General features: G+C 38.0%; 1 protein-coding gene across 1 annotated transcript in view; it reads left to right on the top strand.

Annotated features, from left to right (window-relative positions):
- The window catches only part of ZBBX (zinc finger, B-box domain containing), a 166,059-nt gene that overhangs the window by 17,952 nt on the left and 133,728 nt on the right, over window positions 1-14,379 (top strand). Inside the window, exons 4-5 of the mRNA XM_006890391.1 lie at window positions 2,312-2,360; window positions 4,875-4,981. Of these exons, the coding sequence (XP_006890453.1) occupies window positions 2,312-2,360; window positions 4,875-4,981 (156 nt within the window). The remainder of the gene's footprint in view (window positions 1-2,311; window positions 2,361-4,874; window positions 4,982-14,379) is intronic.

The following is a 14,379-nucleotide window of genomic DNA, read 5'->3' on the forward strand; positions in this document are numbered from 1 at the left end:
CTTCGACCTCTTCTAAATCCAACAGTTCTTTGTTGACATATTGTTCAATGGTATATAGATATGGGAAATCCATGAGGCAAGAGGCAAGAGGCTGTAGTTAGCACTCAGAAACTCTCGAGTTTAGGATTTTGAAATTGAGTTTTCTCAGGCTGCTGGTTAGATCCAAAAGTTCGTTACAGAGGTGCGTGGCCAAAATGAATGATCCTTTGTGATTGTAAACGTGTTTGAGAATTTGCAGTACCAAGATGCCAAGTCAGCATGAATATTGAGTTACTCAAGATATTGTATCTTCATTTTCATATTCAAAATATCTGCAGAAATAGTGATTGGATATAGTGGGGCTTTGGCTGTTATGTAGATTCCAAAGTAGAAGTTGCTATTTCAATTCCTCAAAAGAAAACAAAAATTGAGAAATGTCATGATGATAAATACTGACGTCCAGATGAAGAGTATTGTGAGTATTGACAAAGCAGGGAGTGAATGAGTGATGGTGACCTTCAGTAGAGGTAGATTTACTGAATCAATGAGGACACAGGAGTCATACAGCACTGAGGAGCAAAAAAGAAGAAATGCTTCCCTCCCTCTCAATGCCTAGAGTCAAAACAGCAGCCGTCTCTTTGAAGAATGCTGTAGAAAACAGCTGTGTCTGAGAAAAGATGGTTTCCAGTGAAAGTGAACATTTGCATAAGACATCTTTAGGAAAAAAATCCATCAAGGCTCTGGAATATCTGAGTACCCAAGTGAAAGTCTCGTCCGTGGAGAAGTTTTTCAAAGCGCTGATCTTTTAGAAGCAGATCATCATGCCTGTTTTATGAGGCATTTCTGAGAGTGTTTGATCTGCCAACTTGTTGGCCTGTAGTGAAGTGCTTACCCATTCACTCAGGGACTCCATGTGTCTGTGTATATTTGTATGGAAATCTATATCTATTTTAACCTGTAACTCCTCCTACTTTTTGCTCCTCCTTTGCAAGTAACTGTCTTTGAAAACCCGCTAGTGGGTCAGCCATGGGTTGGTTCTGACTTGACTGTACTCCACAACAAAACATCTTTCCTAAACATGAAAAATAAGGCTTTAGGAAGAAATGTCATTAACCTAAAAGTATAAGCTAGCAATTTTTTCATTCACATATGTTACGCATTTTGAAACATTTGAAGTGAAAATAGTTGTATTCATGCATCTGAACAATATTATTCATCTTAATAAAAATACACATTTTCCTAATAATGGATTCACAGGAGCAGGGTGGGCAGTCTTCTCTCGTGCAATTAACTGCCTCTGAAAACCTACCAGAGAATCAGCTGTGGGTCAGTTCTTACTCTTCAATACACAACAACAACAATTAGAGATTCAGTTTACTATGTTATCTACTCTTTCTGTTCATATCTGGTTATACATAGTGATCATCTTACGGTTCAGCTGTATCATTAAGATGCTCATATTGGATAATTTGGTTATGAATGATGAGATTAAATTATCTGTAGCTTGTATAACATCCATTTTAAAAAGAAAAATTTGATTCATAGAAGGATTGATTGTTTAAATCCCATTTTCTGGTGTGTTTGGAACATAGCCTGTAAGCAGCTATTTCAAAGATTGTGAACAATAAATGCCCTTTTAGAAGCAAAACCACTAGACTCACTGAGAATAATTAAGCCCAAGTTGTCAAAGATGACTGCAGTGGGTCCAGCCGAGGACACAGAGGCAGCCGTTGTTCTCATATTTTCATGTTCAAATTAGGTAATTGAGCATGCAGTTTGCGATGCAGGCGTGAGTTGACAGACTATATAAAATGCACGCCCTCCGCCATGCTCATCTGGGTACTTTACATACCGGTTTGATAAGACAAGGGCACGTATAGACAATTGACAAATGTATTTAAAATTTCAACGATTGCTACGTACTTAATTTTTTTGCTTACAACTTAAGAAAGTCAGGATCACAAAAATGTATTTAAAGGTTAAGTCTGTGCTGCTTAAACATGTAGTTCTTTTAATTTGGGCAAATGAGGTAATAAATTTGGCTTCTATTTTTAAGAAAGAAGCCCAGTCAAAATTTATCCCATGTTCAATCTAGAAAAATATTATCTGTTTCATAAAGAACAAATGGAAAAATGCTTGAATAGTCTTGCTTCCCTAAACCCTTTAAATGCTTTAAAATTCTTTTATTGATTTGTATTATTCTTTCAAAGATAGATTTTTTTCCAAATACATCAAAGGCTAAAACTAAATTTTTGTTCTTATTGTTTGTAACAATTACATTGTTATTTCACTAGGGCAATGTCAACCTGACTTTTTTTTTTAATTATTACAGCTTACTACTGGAAAGGTGAAATTAAAATTACTGAAAGAAGACATTCAAGGTAAATAATTTATCACTATATGATTAGCTGCTAAAGATGCAGTTCCTTTTTCTTTTATATTTGAGTTACAAAGAAAAATTAAAGTGTTATAATTATTAACACAACATAAACATTCTAAATCTAAAAGTAATGACTTTATATATTTTATTAAGCTTTTTAAAGAAATTGAGTAGTTATGTTTTTTCATAAAAATGTCAGGTTAGAATTTGATTATAAAAGTAGCATTTTCAAAAGTGAAAACTTTCATAGAACAGTTCCTTTAGCTTTATGAATATAATATTTTATCCAGGAAAGTAATTTAGCATTATAAAATTATGAATTGTAATTGTATTATAGGAATTTGAAAAAATACTTAAAATTGCTTTATATATTTTGATAAAATTATAGCCAAAAATGAAAGGAAGTTTTGGACTCATAATGATTCCAAAGGAAAGAAATCTTTTTTTTTTCCCTCATAGTTGTTGTTGTGTGCCATAGAGTCACAACTGACCCATAGCTGACGCTGTGGTGGGTTTTCAGAGGTAGTTAATCAAACGGGAAGAGATTGCTCATTCTTCTCCCAAGGAACAGCAGATGGACTTGAACTGTGAGCCTTCAGGATTGCAGCACAGCTCCTTGCCACTAGGCCACCAGAGTTGATGGAGCAAATGATAATACCTAATATTTACTGCATATTTATGACTTACATATTGTTTTTGTTATTGTTGTTAAGTGCTGTTGAGTCATAGGCAACTCGTAGTGACTCTATGAACGAAAGACCTGAACACTTGTATAACTTCCATCCTCTCTCCAGGTTCATAGTTTCCGGAGGCAAGCTATTTCGGAAGTGGATGCCACTCCTGCTTTCAAGCTTGTTTTAATCAGGGAGCTCTGTCAAACACTGTCCACCATGGGTGACCATGATCGCATTTGACACATCAGTGTCACAGTGTTTAGCATCACAGCACCCACGAGTTACCTCTGTACAGCAAATGTGATGTGTACTTATATAGAACAGATGTTTAGAAGTTGATATATGTGCTGCTCTGTTTGGTGTAGAGATAGGATGCCATAGGAATTCCATCATGAATAGTATTTTTTGTGACGTTGTTGTAGTTCTGACAAGCTGGAACTAACTCACAGCTCACCCTCCATTGGGTTTTCCGAGGCAGTAAATTGCATGGGGCGGGATTGCCCATCCTTCTCTACAAAGCAGCTGGCACATTTGAACCACAAGCCTTTGGATTTACAGTGGGGCTCCTTACCACTAAGCCATCCCTGTTATTCTGAGAAGCCCTGGTCATATAGTAGGTAACATGTTGTCCTCTGAACTGAAAGGCGAACCGTTCAAACTCACAGGTGCTGCACTGGGCAAAGATGTAGAGTCTCTTCCTGGAAAGATTATTGTTTATGAGTTTGACTTGCGAACAATAGGAAATTTTTGTTTGGTTCTTATATTATCCAGTTCTAGTGAGTTTTAAGCAAAGTGGGTATGAGTAGGCTTGCTGATTTTGTAGTCTTAGAGCTAAGTGAGGGGAGAACTGTGATTCTGCAATCTACTGGGAATATTAGACTTAACTGCATGACATGCTTATGTAACAAAAATGTATATTTAGATATTCTGAGTATTTGCAAAGGTGCATAATTCCATTGCTTTATTGGTCAGGGCAAAAAAATCCACTAAATATCTCTTTTTAAAGTGAATGGTCTGGGGGAGAACAGAAAAGAACACTGTGAGGACCAAGACAAGGGAGGATCAATCTGGGAAGAATTGACATAAGGTCAATATGACTATTACAATTAGTCAGTGTTGTTGTTATTATGTGCCGTCGAGTTGCTTGTGACTCATAGCAACCCTGTATACAACAGCCCTAAACCCTGCTCTATCTCCTACCAATCTTATTGTCTCTGACACACCTATCCCTATTACCCAAGTGATGGAATCAGTCCATCTCATTGAGGGTCTTCCTCTCCTGCTGTGTCCCTTCACCCTCCCAAGCATGACGTCCCTTCTCCAAGGACTGATCCCGCCTTGCAACATGTCCAAAGTATGTCAGACGAAGCTTCAGAATCCTTGCCTCTAAGGAGCATTCAGGCATCACCCTCTCCAGGACAAACCTGTTTGTTCTCCTAGCAGTCCATGGTATATTCAACACTCTTCTCCAGCACCACAGCTCAAAGGTATCAATTCTCCTTCTATTATCCCTGATCATGGTCCATCTCTCTGATAGGTCCAAGGTAGGTGTAACTGTTCAAAAAGGGACGAGAAGAAGGGATGTGCAAGAAAGAATACATCACTTGCACACGAGAGATTAGTGGGCAGAGGAGAGGAGCTGTGAATTAAAGGCAAGATGCAGTGGAGAGTTGATGAGAAGGGGAGATGACAGAGATCAAGAGGAACTACATAAAATGCAATGTCCAGAAATGCTTGTGCAAGATAAATTTACATGAACAAAATATTTCTGAATGATTATATACAAGTGAATGATTGTAAAAATAAAACAGAGTGTTTGGATTTTTTAAATTATCTTCCAGAGCCTGTAAAACAACCCCTTTATGATAAAATGACAAATTCTGAAAATGCGACACTCAAGAGAAGAGGAAAGGTCTGTGGACAGTGTGAGAACAAAGCTGCCCTGCTGGTAAGTACATAATAGTAAGATGCCCATTTAAATGTGGGGTGGTAAGTGTGTCATGCCGTATTTATTATATTTTCCTAAGATTCTATTAACAGTGGTTTTTCATTTTTAGTTTGGACATTTGAAATATTTTTATTTTCTCTGAATTATCTAGTAAAAATGAATATAAATTCATATCAATGACAATAAAGTATATGCATGTGCTTTAATAAAGAGTCTATTGACCCTAGTCGCAAGCGACTCAACGACACATAACAACAACAACAACAGCAACACTTACCCTAGTAAATAGGGAAGCCCTGCTTTATTGTCACGGCTGAGGCTTATTTACTTACTCAGTAAGTTCTATTTTTTTGAAAGTAAATGAAAGGAAATAGGGAAGAATAAGATTTTAGAAGTTTTCTTCAATTTGTATTCATGTTGATGAAATAAATAAATAGTCACCATAGCATAGTATTTAGAATCTAGATTTTGGAGTCTGGCTGCTTGAATATGAGTATTAGTATTCCTGCTTCATTCCTCTATAATCTATACCAATGCTCCAAACTCACTATTTTCATTTTAATTAATAAACTAAATATATTACTAGAGTTTGTTTTCAGAATTAAATTTATATATATATTTATGTATTCATCCTGGAAAGGGTCAAACCATGCGGCTCCTTGGAGGCAAGGATTCTGAGGCTCCGTCTAACATACTTTGGACATGTTGTAAGGAGGGACTGGTCCTTGGAGAAGGATATCATACTTGGGAGAGTAGAGGGCAGGTGCAGGAGGGGAAGGCCCTCTAGGAGATGGATTGAGATGGTGACTGGGGTAATCGGGATGGGTGTATCGGAGATGGTGCGATTGGCACAGGATAGAGCACAGTTTAGGGCTTGTTGTACATAGGGCCACTATGAGTCGCAAGCGACTTGATGGCACATAACAACAACAACAATATTTATACACACATATATATTTAATATAAGTATACTTATATGTATAAATTTATCTATATATATCTTTATCTATCTATCTTTCACTTAGAATGGTACCTGCCATCAGTTTGTTGTTGTTAGATGTCAAATCAAGTAAACTTCAATGGATAGTGGCCCTGCACAACTGAATAAAGCACCACCCCGTCCTGTGCTGTTATAATTGTTACTATGCTGGAGCTCATTCTCGTAGCCACGGCTTGAAGTGGAATGAGGCATCAGGGTTAGAGGAAGTCTCCCTAACAATCTGATGTACAGAAGATACAACTTTGCTTGCTGAAAGTGAAGAAGACTTAGTGCACTTGTGATGATGATCAAAGACTAAAGCTTTAAGTGTGGATTGTACTGCAACCAAAAATCAAGACCACTCACAACTGGACCAGAAAGGAACATCATGATAAATGTATAAAGGTGTAAAGTTGACAAGGGTTTAATTTAACTTGCATTCTCAAACAATGCCCAGGGAAGCAATGAAGAAATCTAACAGCATATTAAATTAGGCAAATCTACTACAAGAAACTTATTTAAAATTTTTAAAAAGTGAAGGTGATTGGCTAATAATAATATTATTAATAGTAATAATAAACAATAATAATAGTAAATGATTAAACAATGCTGTCTATTACTACTATTATTTTTAAAAAAGAATACAAAATTGAAGTGCTTAAGTTACAGCCTTTGAGCTGTGGTGCTGGAGAAGAGTATTGAATGTACCATGGACTGACAAGAAAACAAACAGATTCATCGTAGAGAGGATTAAACCAGGCTGCTCCTTGGAGGCAAGGATTCTGAGGCTCCGTCTAACATACTTTGGACATGTTGTAAGGAGAGACAGGTCCTTGGAGAGGGACATCATGCTGGGTAGAGTGGAGGGACAGTGCAGGAGGGGAAGACCCTCTATGAGGTGGATTGATTCAGTGACTGGGGTAATCTGGATGGGTGTGTCAGAGGCAGTGTGATTGGCACAGGATAGAGCACAGTTTAGGGCTGTTGTACATAGGGTCGCTATGAGTCGCAAACGACTCAACGGCACGTAACAACAACAACAACAAGTTACTAGGTATTAGAGAAATAAGTGCCATGAGTATTTTTGAGCTAGAATGACCAGGGAGTCTTTGTAAACACAAAGAGCTTGAACCCCCATGAAGAAAGGCTGCAGTTTGGAGGTCGGAGGACAGAAAATGACATGGGTATTGCGGTGTGTGAGGACAGTGAAAAGTAACTTGCAAAGCCTGGATCAGGAAGAAGGCTTTTGAAGCCTAGTAAGTGAATATCAAGTAGAGAAGTGAAATGAATTTAAAAGGCAGATGTAGTTTGTTTGTTTTTTGGTTTTGTTTTGTTTTTCAGTTTCCACGATTTAGTGTGTGCTAACCCTATGTGTGAACAGCCTAATGTCTTCACACTGTTGTTCAAGAGAACACACTTTATTTTATCATTATTGTGAGAGAATTGTAATTGCCAAATCCCCCTGTTATGTACATTTTCAAAGAAGTAGCTCTTACTCTGCTAATTTTACAGGCTTTATCATGTGAGGGAATGTGGCAATTCTTATTAGGTAAAGACTTATGAGCTTAATTTCAGTTTTAGTGTAAGGTAAGTGTTTTTTAAAAGTTTGCTTCATGAGAAGCCTTTAAGGACTCCTAGGACTGCTCCCTTGCTGCTCTAAAAACCTTTGTAGCTACCGTTTTTTCGTCTTCAGATACTCAACTACAGAATTTTTATTTTAAAGAAAGTGTTATAGGCTAATAACGGTTAAAGCGTAGCATTTTACTGTCTTTTAATTACATTATTCAGTGTTTTAAAGCATTACTGAGAGTCTTGCTACAATTTCCTGATGGAACTGCTTCCTCTTCGCCTCCTGATTGAAGCCTTCAAACCAACAGTGTTTCTCCTCTCTCTTGTTAGCTGATGACTTCATTTCCTTATTCATGAGATCATGGAAGCAAGAAAATTAGAACTGCTTTCTGCTTTCACATGTTTTCCAACGTTATTTGCTTTGGTGGTTAAATATCTTTTTCCTCCTTTGTGTTGCTATGATGATCGATGCTCTTGAATAAGGTAGACACACTTTTATTCATGAACTGAATCTCATCCTTTTTCATCTTGTTCGCAGACTTCCATTTAACTCTTAACCTCTTTCATATAATTCATCTCCTTCCCCTTCCCACTGGGTCAACATACAAACATGATGCAGTTTCTCCAAACAAAAACAAAATCTAAAAGTAAATAAAAAAAGAAAAGAAAAAGGCAAACATAAAAATCATTCCATGACTATACCTCTGTATTTCCTTACAGTAAAAGCCTTCTGAAAAGTTATCTATATTTGCTGTCACTGCTTTCTGTCCTATTCTCCTGAACACATTCTATTTATCAGTCATTTCCCAGTTCTTATTTCAGGTCTTTGAATACCATTCTCTCTTTGCTTTTCTTTGCTACCGTTTTCTTCTCAGAGTCCTTTGCTGACCTTTAGTAATGTAGGTATGTTACAGGGCTCACTGTAGGATTCTCTTCTACATCTATGCATGTTGTTGCTGTTGTGCACCATACCCTCAGAACTGACCCATAGCTGACCCTCCAGGCAGTTAATTGCATGGGAGGAGATTTCCTATCCTCCCACAGAGCAACCAGTGGCCTTGAACCATGTGCCTTCAGGATTGTAGTGCAGCTTCTTGCCACTAGTCCACTAGAGCCTCTTAGATAATTTAATCTCTTTGTTTGTCTTAAGCATCACCATTACATTAATGAACAATTCTGATGACAGAGTGAGTTACTTGTTGGACTGAAAACTAAAAGCTCTGTGGTTTGAATCCACGAGGCAGTCCACAGTAGAAAGATGGGAAATCTCCTCCCATAAAGACTAACAGTCCCAAATCCAGTGGATTGGATTCACTGGGAATCAGAATAGATTAGAAGACAGTAGGTGGATTAGTTTTAAGCCCTGGACTGACAAAAGAACAAACAAATATGTCTTTAGAATGTGCTACTAGGGTGCTCCGTAGAAGCAAGGATAGAGACACTGCATCTCACCTTCTTTGAACATGTTGTTAGGGGGAGACAGTCTTTAGAAAAAGACTTACTGCTTGGAAAGTTGGAGAATCAACAGAGGGGAACAGCCTCAATTAGATGGGTTGAGACGGTAACTGTACCAAAGGGCTCGAGTTTATCAGCAATGATGAGGACGGCACAGGAAAGGGAAGAGTTCAGGTCTGTTGTTCTCAGGGTGAGAAGGAGTAATAGTGACTCAATGACACTTAACAAATCAACAACAACAGTCATTGATTGTTTATTGATGATGTTCCCAGACGGCATAATGAGTCAAGTTGACTGCTAATTACTCTTCTAAATAATCTTTCTTGTATGGTTGTTATGAGTCAGAATCAACCAAATTAATGGCAGTGTGCTTTTTTATTATTAAATTTTGTTAGTTTTAATGAACATTTACAGAGATTTTGGGTTTTCATTCATTCATTGTTGCACTGTTTTCTCTACCCTCCTCCCCAGTTCGTTCTTCTCCCCCCCACAGAATGTCTGTTTTAATTGTCCAATTGCCACAGTGCTTGTCAAAGCCAGTTCTGATTAATCTCCTTTGTCAGTGTGTCCCTTGCCATTCCCTATCACTCCTCCCTGAGAGAGACTTCACCCTGATTCATAAGGAAAAGGGGATGGTGTATTCTCTTAGCTACTTCCTGCTGAAAAGGGACGCTGTGGGTTTCAGGGTGAAGATCTTCTCTCACTACTCTAAAGGGCCCCCTTGGCAGTAGGAAACACATAGACTATTATGGAGATTGATTTTGGAATTTAGATGCACTGTTATCAATTGTGCTTAGCAAGATGTATCATGGAAGTGTTGCAGCCTAGAAGATACAAATTTAACTAACAAGTTAAAAGTGCATGAGTCAAAAATTAAAAAGCAATAATATTCTGAGTAGAGGTTCTAATAGTGGCACAAATCAACTTACAGAGACATTGATCCTTCTCATATTTACATAATTAACATACATGTTGCTATGTTATTGGTGGTGTTGATTGCCTTCAAGTCGAGCACAACTCATAACGACCAAATGAACAAAAGGCCTGAAGCCCCTCTACAACTATTGACATTTGTCAAAGTTCATAGAGTTTCCGGAGGCATGTTATTTAGGGAGTGGATGTTGCTATAGGGAAGTCTTTAACAAGTATGTTTTAGTTATTGTCTTTGACTCACATCACAGGTCTGGGTTGTTGCTGTTGGGTGCCATTGAGTTGGCTGCGACTAATAGTCACCCTGTGAGCAGTAGGTTTGAGCCTTGCCGTGTCGTACACCATCCTCCCAAGCTCTGATATGCCCAAGCCCATTGTGACAGGAACTGTGTCGGTCCATCTGGATGAGGGTCTTCCCCTTCTTTTCTGACCGTCAATCTTCCCAAAGACTGATCCCTTCTGGCAACAAAGCCAATGGAAGCAAGACCAAGTTTCACCTTCTCTGATTCTAATGAGTAACCTGGTTGCATTTCCTCTGAGATAGACTTATTTTTCTTTCAGCAGTCCAGGGGATATTCAGTACTTTTCTCCAGCTCCACAGTGCAGAGGCATTGGTTCTTCACCTGTCATTCTTACGTGTTGTTTAATTTTCAGATACAGAGGAAATAACTGCAATGACCATGTCTTGAATCATGTGCATCTTGGTCTTTAAAGTGACATCGTTGCTCGTCAGCACTTTGGAGAGATCCCGGAGAGCAGATTTCCCAGTGCAACATGTCTTTTGATTTCTTGTCTGTTATTTCCTTGGTTGTTGATTGTAGACTCAAGTAAAGTGATTATTGACAACATTTCTCCATCTATCACAATATTACCTGTTTATCTAGTGGTAAGAATCGTTGTTTTCTTGATATCGAGATTCAGTCCATATTGAAGGCTGTAGACACTGATCACCTGCAGAAACTGTTTCAAGTCCTCTTCCCTTTTAGCCAGTAAGAATATTTCATATGCATGACTTGTCTGGATAGGACTATACAAATGCAGAATGTTTGTGGCCTCACCAAGCTGATTGGCTAGCTGGCTAACAATGTAAATAAAGTGAATACCTTTACGTGGAAATCATAAAATAAAGAATGCAGAGCACTACTGAGAGGATTGGTCAGTTTTGCCATCCCACCAGATAAATTGAGCAAGTTGAGAGACAGAAATTAGGAATTTCATTACTATATATGGAGAAGAGTTGGAGGGTACTGCACAGCCTTTCGGACTAGAGATTGTTTGCAAGATGAATGAAGATAGAATGACAAAGCAGCAGTAGTAGGAGCAGCAGCAACAGCATCAGGAGCAGAGGGGACAGAACCAGACACCGACGTGCCACACAACTGAATTAGAACTGCTACCCCACAGAGCCAGATCTGAGGGCCATCATTTCACTGTCAGGATAAAATGAGCTGTTGTAACACTCACCCACATTCATGAGACTGAAAGTCAGAGGGCCATGGGCAAGCCTGAGAAGCTGTCCTCACTGAAGAATTGTGTCTTAACAGCCTACTACTGATTTATACATTTTTATTCCTCCAGTAAACGCAGTAATTATGTGTACTGTCTGTGGGTTCTGGGTGGCTATTGCAATGAATTTGTGGACTTAGTGGTTGAAAAGTGAATGCTCTGAGGAAAACAGTGTTAAAATTCATAGAAATCTGGTGTAAAAGACAATGTATATGAACTCTGTAAGTAAACGATTATAGAACAAAAAGTTTATTTAAAAATAAGTATGTTGTTGTTGTTATGTGCCGTCGAGTCGTTTGCGACTCATAGCGACACTATGTACAACAGCCCTAAACCGTGCTCTATCCTGTGCCAATCTCATTGTCTCTGACACACCCATCCCGATTACCCCAGTCACTGAATCAATCCACCTCATAGAGGGTCTTCCCCTCCTGCGCTGTCCCTCTACTCTACCCAGCATGATGTCCCTCTCTAAAGACCTGTCTCTCCTTACAACATGTCCAAAGTATGTCAGACGAAGCCCTAGAATCCTTGCCTCCAAGGAGCAGCCTGGTTTAATCCTCTCTACGATGAATCTATTTGTTTTCTTGGCAGTCCATGGTACATTCAATACTCTTCTCCAGCACCACAACTCAAAGGCGTCAATTCTCCTTCTATCCTCCCTAGTCATTGTCCAACTCTCTGATGCATAACAAGTGATTGAAAAAACCATGGCCTGTATCAGGCGGGCATAGATCAATAGTAATTAAATCTGTATAACACAATGTATTTGAATGAGTGTATGAAACACAATGTAAATGAAAGATTGTATGAAACACAATGTACATGAATGAAAAAGAAACGAATTATTGTTTGCGAACCAATAAAAAAGAAAAAAGAAAAAGAGAAAAAAATTCATACAAATAGATGGGAAACATAAAGGCATCTTTGATCTCATAGGAATTGGCTGTGTGTGTGTGTGTGTGTGTGTGTGTGTGTGTGTGTTGTTGATGTCAAGGATTGGAATCTTTCCCCCTTAAGGAGTTAGTGGAAGTTAGACATGGCTTGCCCATACCAGCTGCACTGCTTCGATAAATCCGCTCCCCTGAACTTTGATCTACAAGGACTTATTCTTATCACCAAAGAGATATCTAATGAGCAGCACTGATTTAACATATTTCAAATGGAATTCTTAATTTCTTGCTGACAAGTTCCCTCCACTTTCCTCTCCCCTTATCAATAAACATAAATGTAAAAAACTTCTTTTTGACTAATCTTGAAAAAATAGTGATAACTGAGTTACAGCTTATTTTATTTTTGTGACGATAGTTCATTGATACAAATACTGAGTATATTGTAAGATTAATAACGTAGTATTTATATACTTATTTATTGTTATTATATACTTATTTATTATGTATAAAGTTGTGTTTTCCACCTCCTACAAAACAAACTGTAAACTTTATGAAGGTAGTGATTCAATTTGTCAGTGCTGTGAACACACCAAGTAGAATAATAGATATTTTTCCTTAATATATACAGATTAAGGATTCTCTCTCTCTCTCTCTCTCTCTCTCTCTCTCTGTGTGTGTGTGTGTTTATACACTTAGGGTCTCTAGTAATCAAATGGTAAGAAGTTTCATGGCCAACTCAAAAGCATAGTGGGTTTTCAGAGGCAATAATCACATGGGAGGAGATTCCCCATCCTTCTCCTGCAGAGCTGTTGGCAGAATCAAACCTTGTGCCTTTGGGATTGCAGCACAGATTCTTACCACTAAGCCACCAGAGCTCCCTATGTGATCCTTAAATGATCATATGAAACCCGTTTGTGGACCATAAAGTAGTTCTTAGAACAGAACAAGGGAATACTGAGAGGTTTAAAATCAAGAAAGTAGACCGTAAAAAACTTAACAATTTTACTAAGATTTTAAGAATTTATATTCTTTACTGTGAAAGGAAAATCCTGGACCATGAAAGCTGTCAAAAGCCTAATAAACCATTACAAATTCAACCTAGACAAATTGTTCTAATAAAGTAGACTGGGGTAATGTTAAATTCTAAGCATCTCTTATGCTTTTGGCTTCTGTCATCCTAGCTAGTTATGTAAACTTGGTAATTAAATATTTTCTGTCTCATGAGAAATCTTCCAACAGATTTCCATAAGATATAGAGTAGTAAAAGGAATGAAGTTTGAGAGGTTTGAATTCAATATCAGTTATTAGCTGCATAACATCAGATTCTTCATTTATATGATTTTATTTGTAAAATGGAGCTCCACCTCAAATGTCATTGAGGACAGCACGAGTTAATCCATGTGGGGTAATTAGTCTTGTGCCTGGCACATGGCAGGGCGATAGCGGTGGAGGTTTTCAACACTGGCACATTTTCTTATGATGCAGTCACTCAGACGGATGGGCTCTCTTCAGAATTCAAGTAGCTTTCGGCTGTCTCTACATGGTGAAAGTGAAATGAATAGTTCAATGTTACATATTAATTTGGTAAACGTGGGCAGCTAGATTAAACTCAAATGAATTCTCTCAGGCTTAGCACAACTGATCTGGCCCTGATCCAATTAGCAAAATATTTGATAAAGTGACACAGGGGTATCCGATTATTGCAGACGCATCTGCGGTGGAACGGAATGCCTATCTCTGTTTTTAGCACGTTTCTGCCAGCTAGACAGACTGCCTAAATAGATTTTCCAGTTGGCGGTCATTTTAACCCAATTTAAATCCAAATATGCTTGTACAACAGAACATGTAACCTTACTGTGCGACTCCAGCTTTGATCTTCCGGTCCATAAACATCCTCTTCGTTACTTTCATCAAAAGTTCACTGTTAGCACTCACTTTAGCATTAGTGGTTAAGTTGATCATTTCTATGAATTAACAAATGCCACAGATTTGTGATAAATTCATTGAAAATATTTGTAGGTATTCTAAGTACCATTTATACAGAATGTATTTTTCTGATATATATT

The sequence above is a fragment of the Elephantulus edwardii genome, unplaced genomic scaffold, assembly GCF_000299155.1.
Source record: "Elephantulus edwardii isolate Elephantulus edwardi_28Jun2011 unplaced genomic scaffold, EleEdw1.0 scaffold00088, whole genome shotgun sequence".
Classification (NCBI taxonomy): Eukaryota; Metazoa; Chordata; class Mammalia; order Macroscelidea; family Macroscelididae; genus Elephantulus; species Elephantulus edwardii.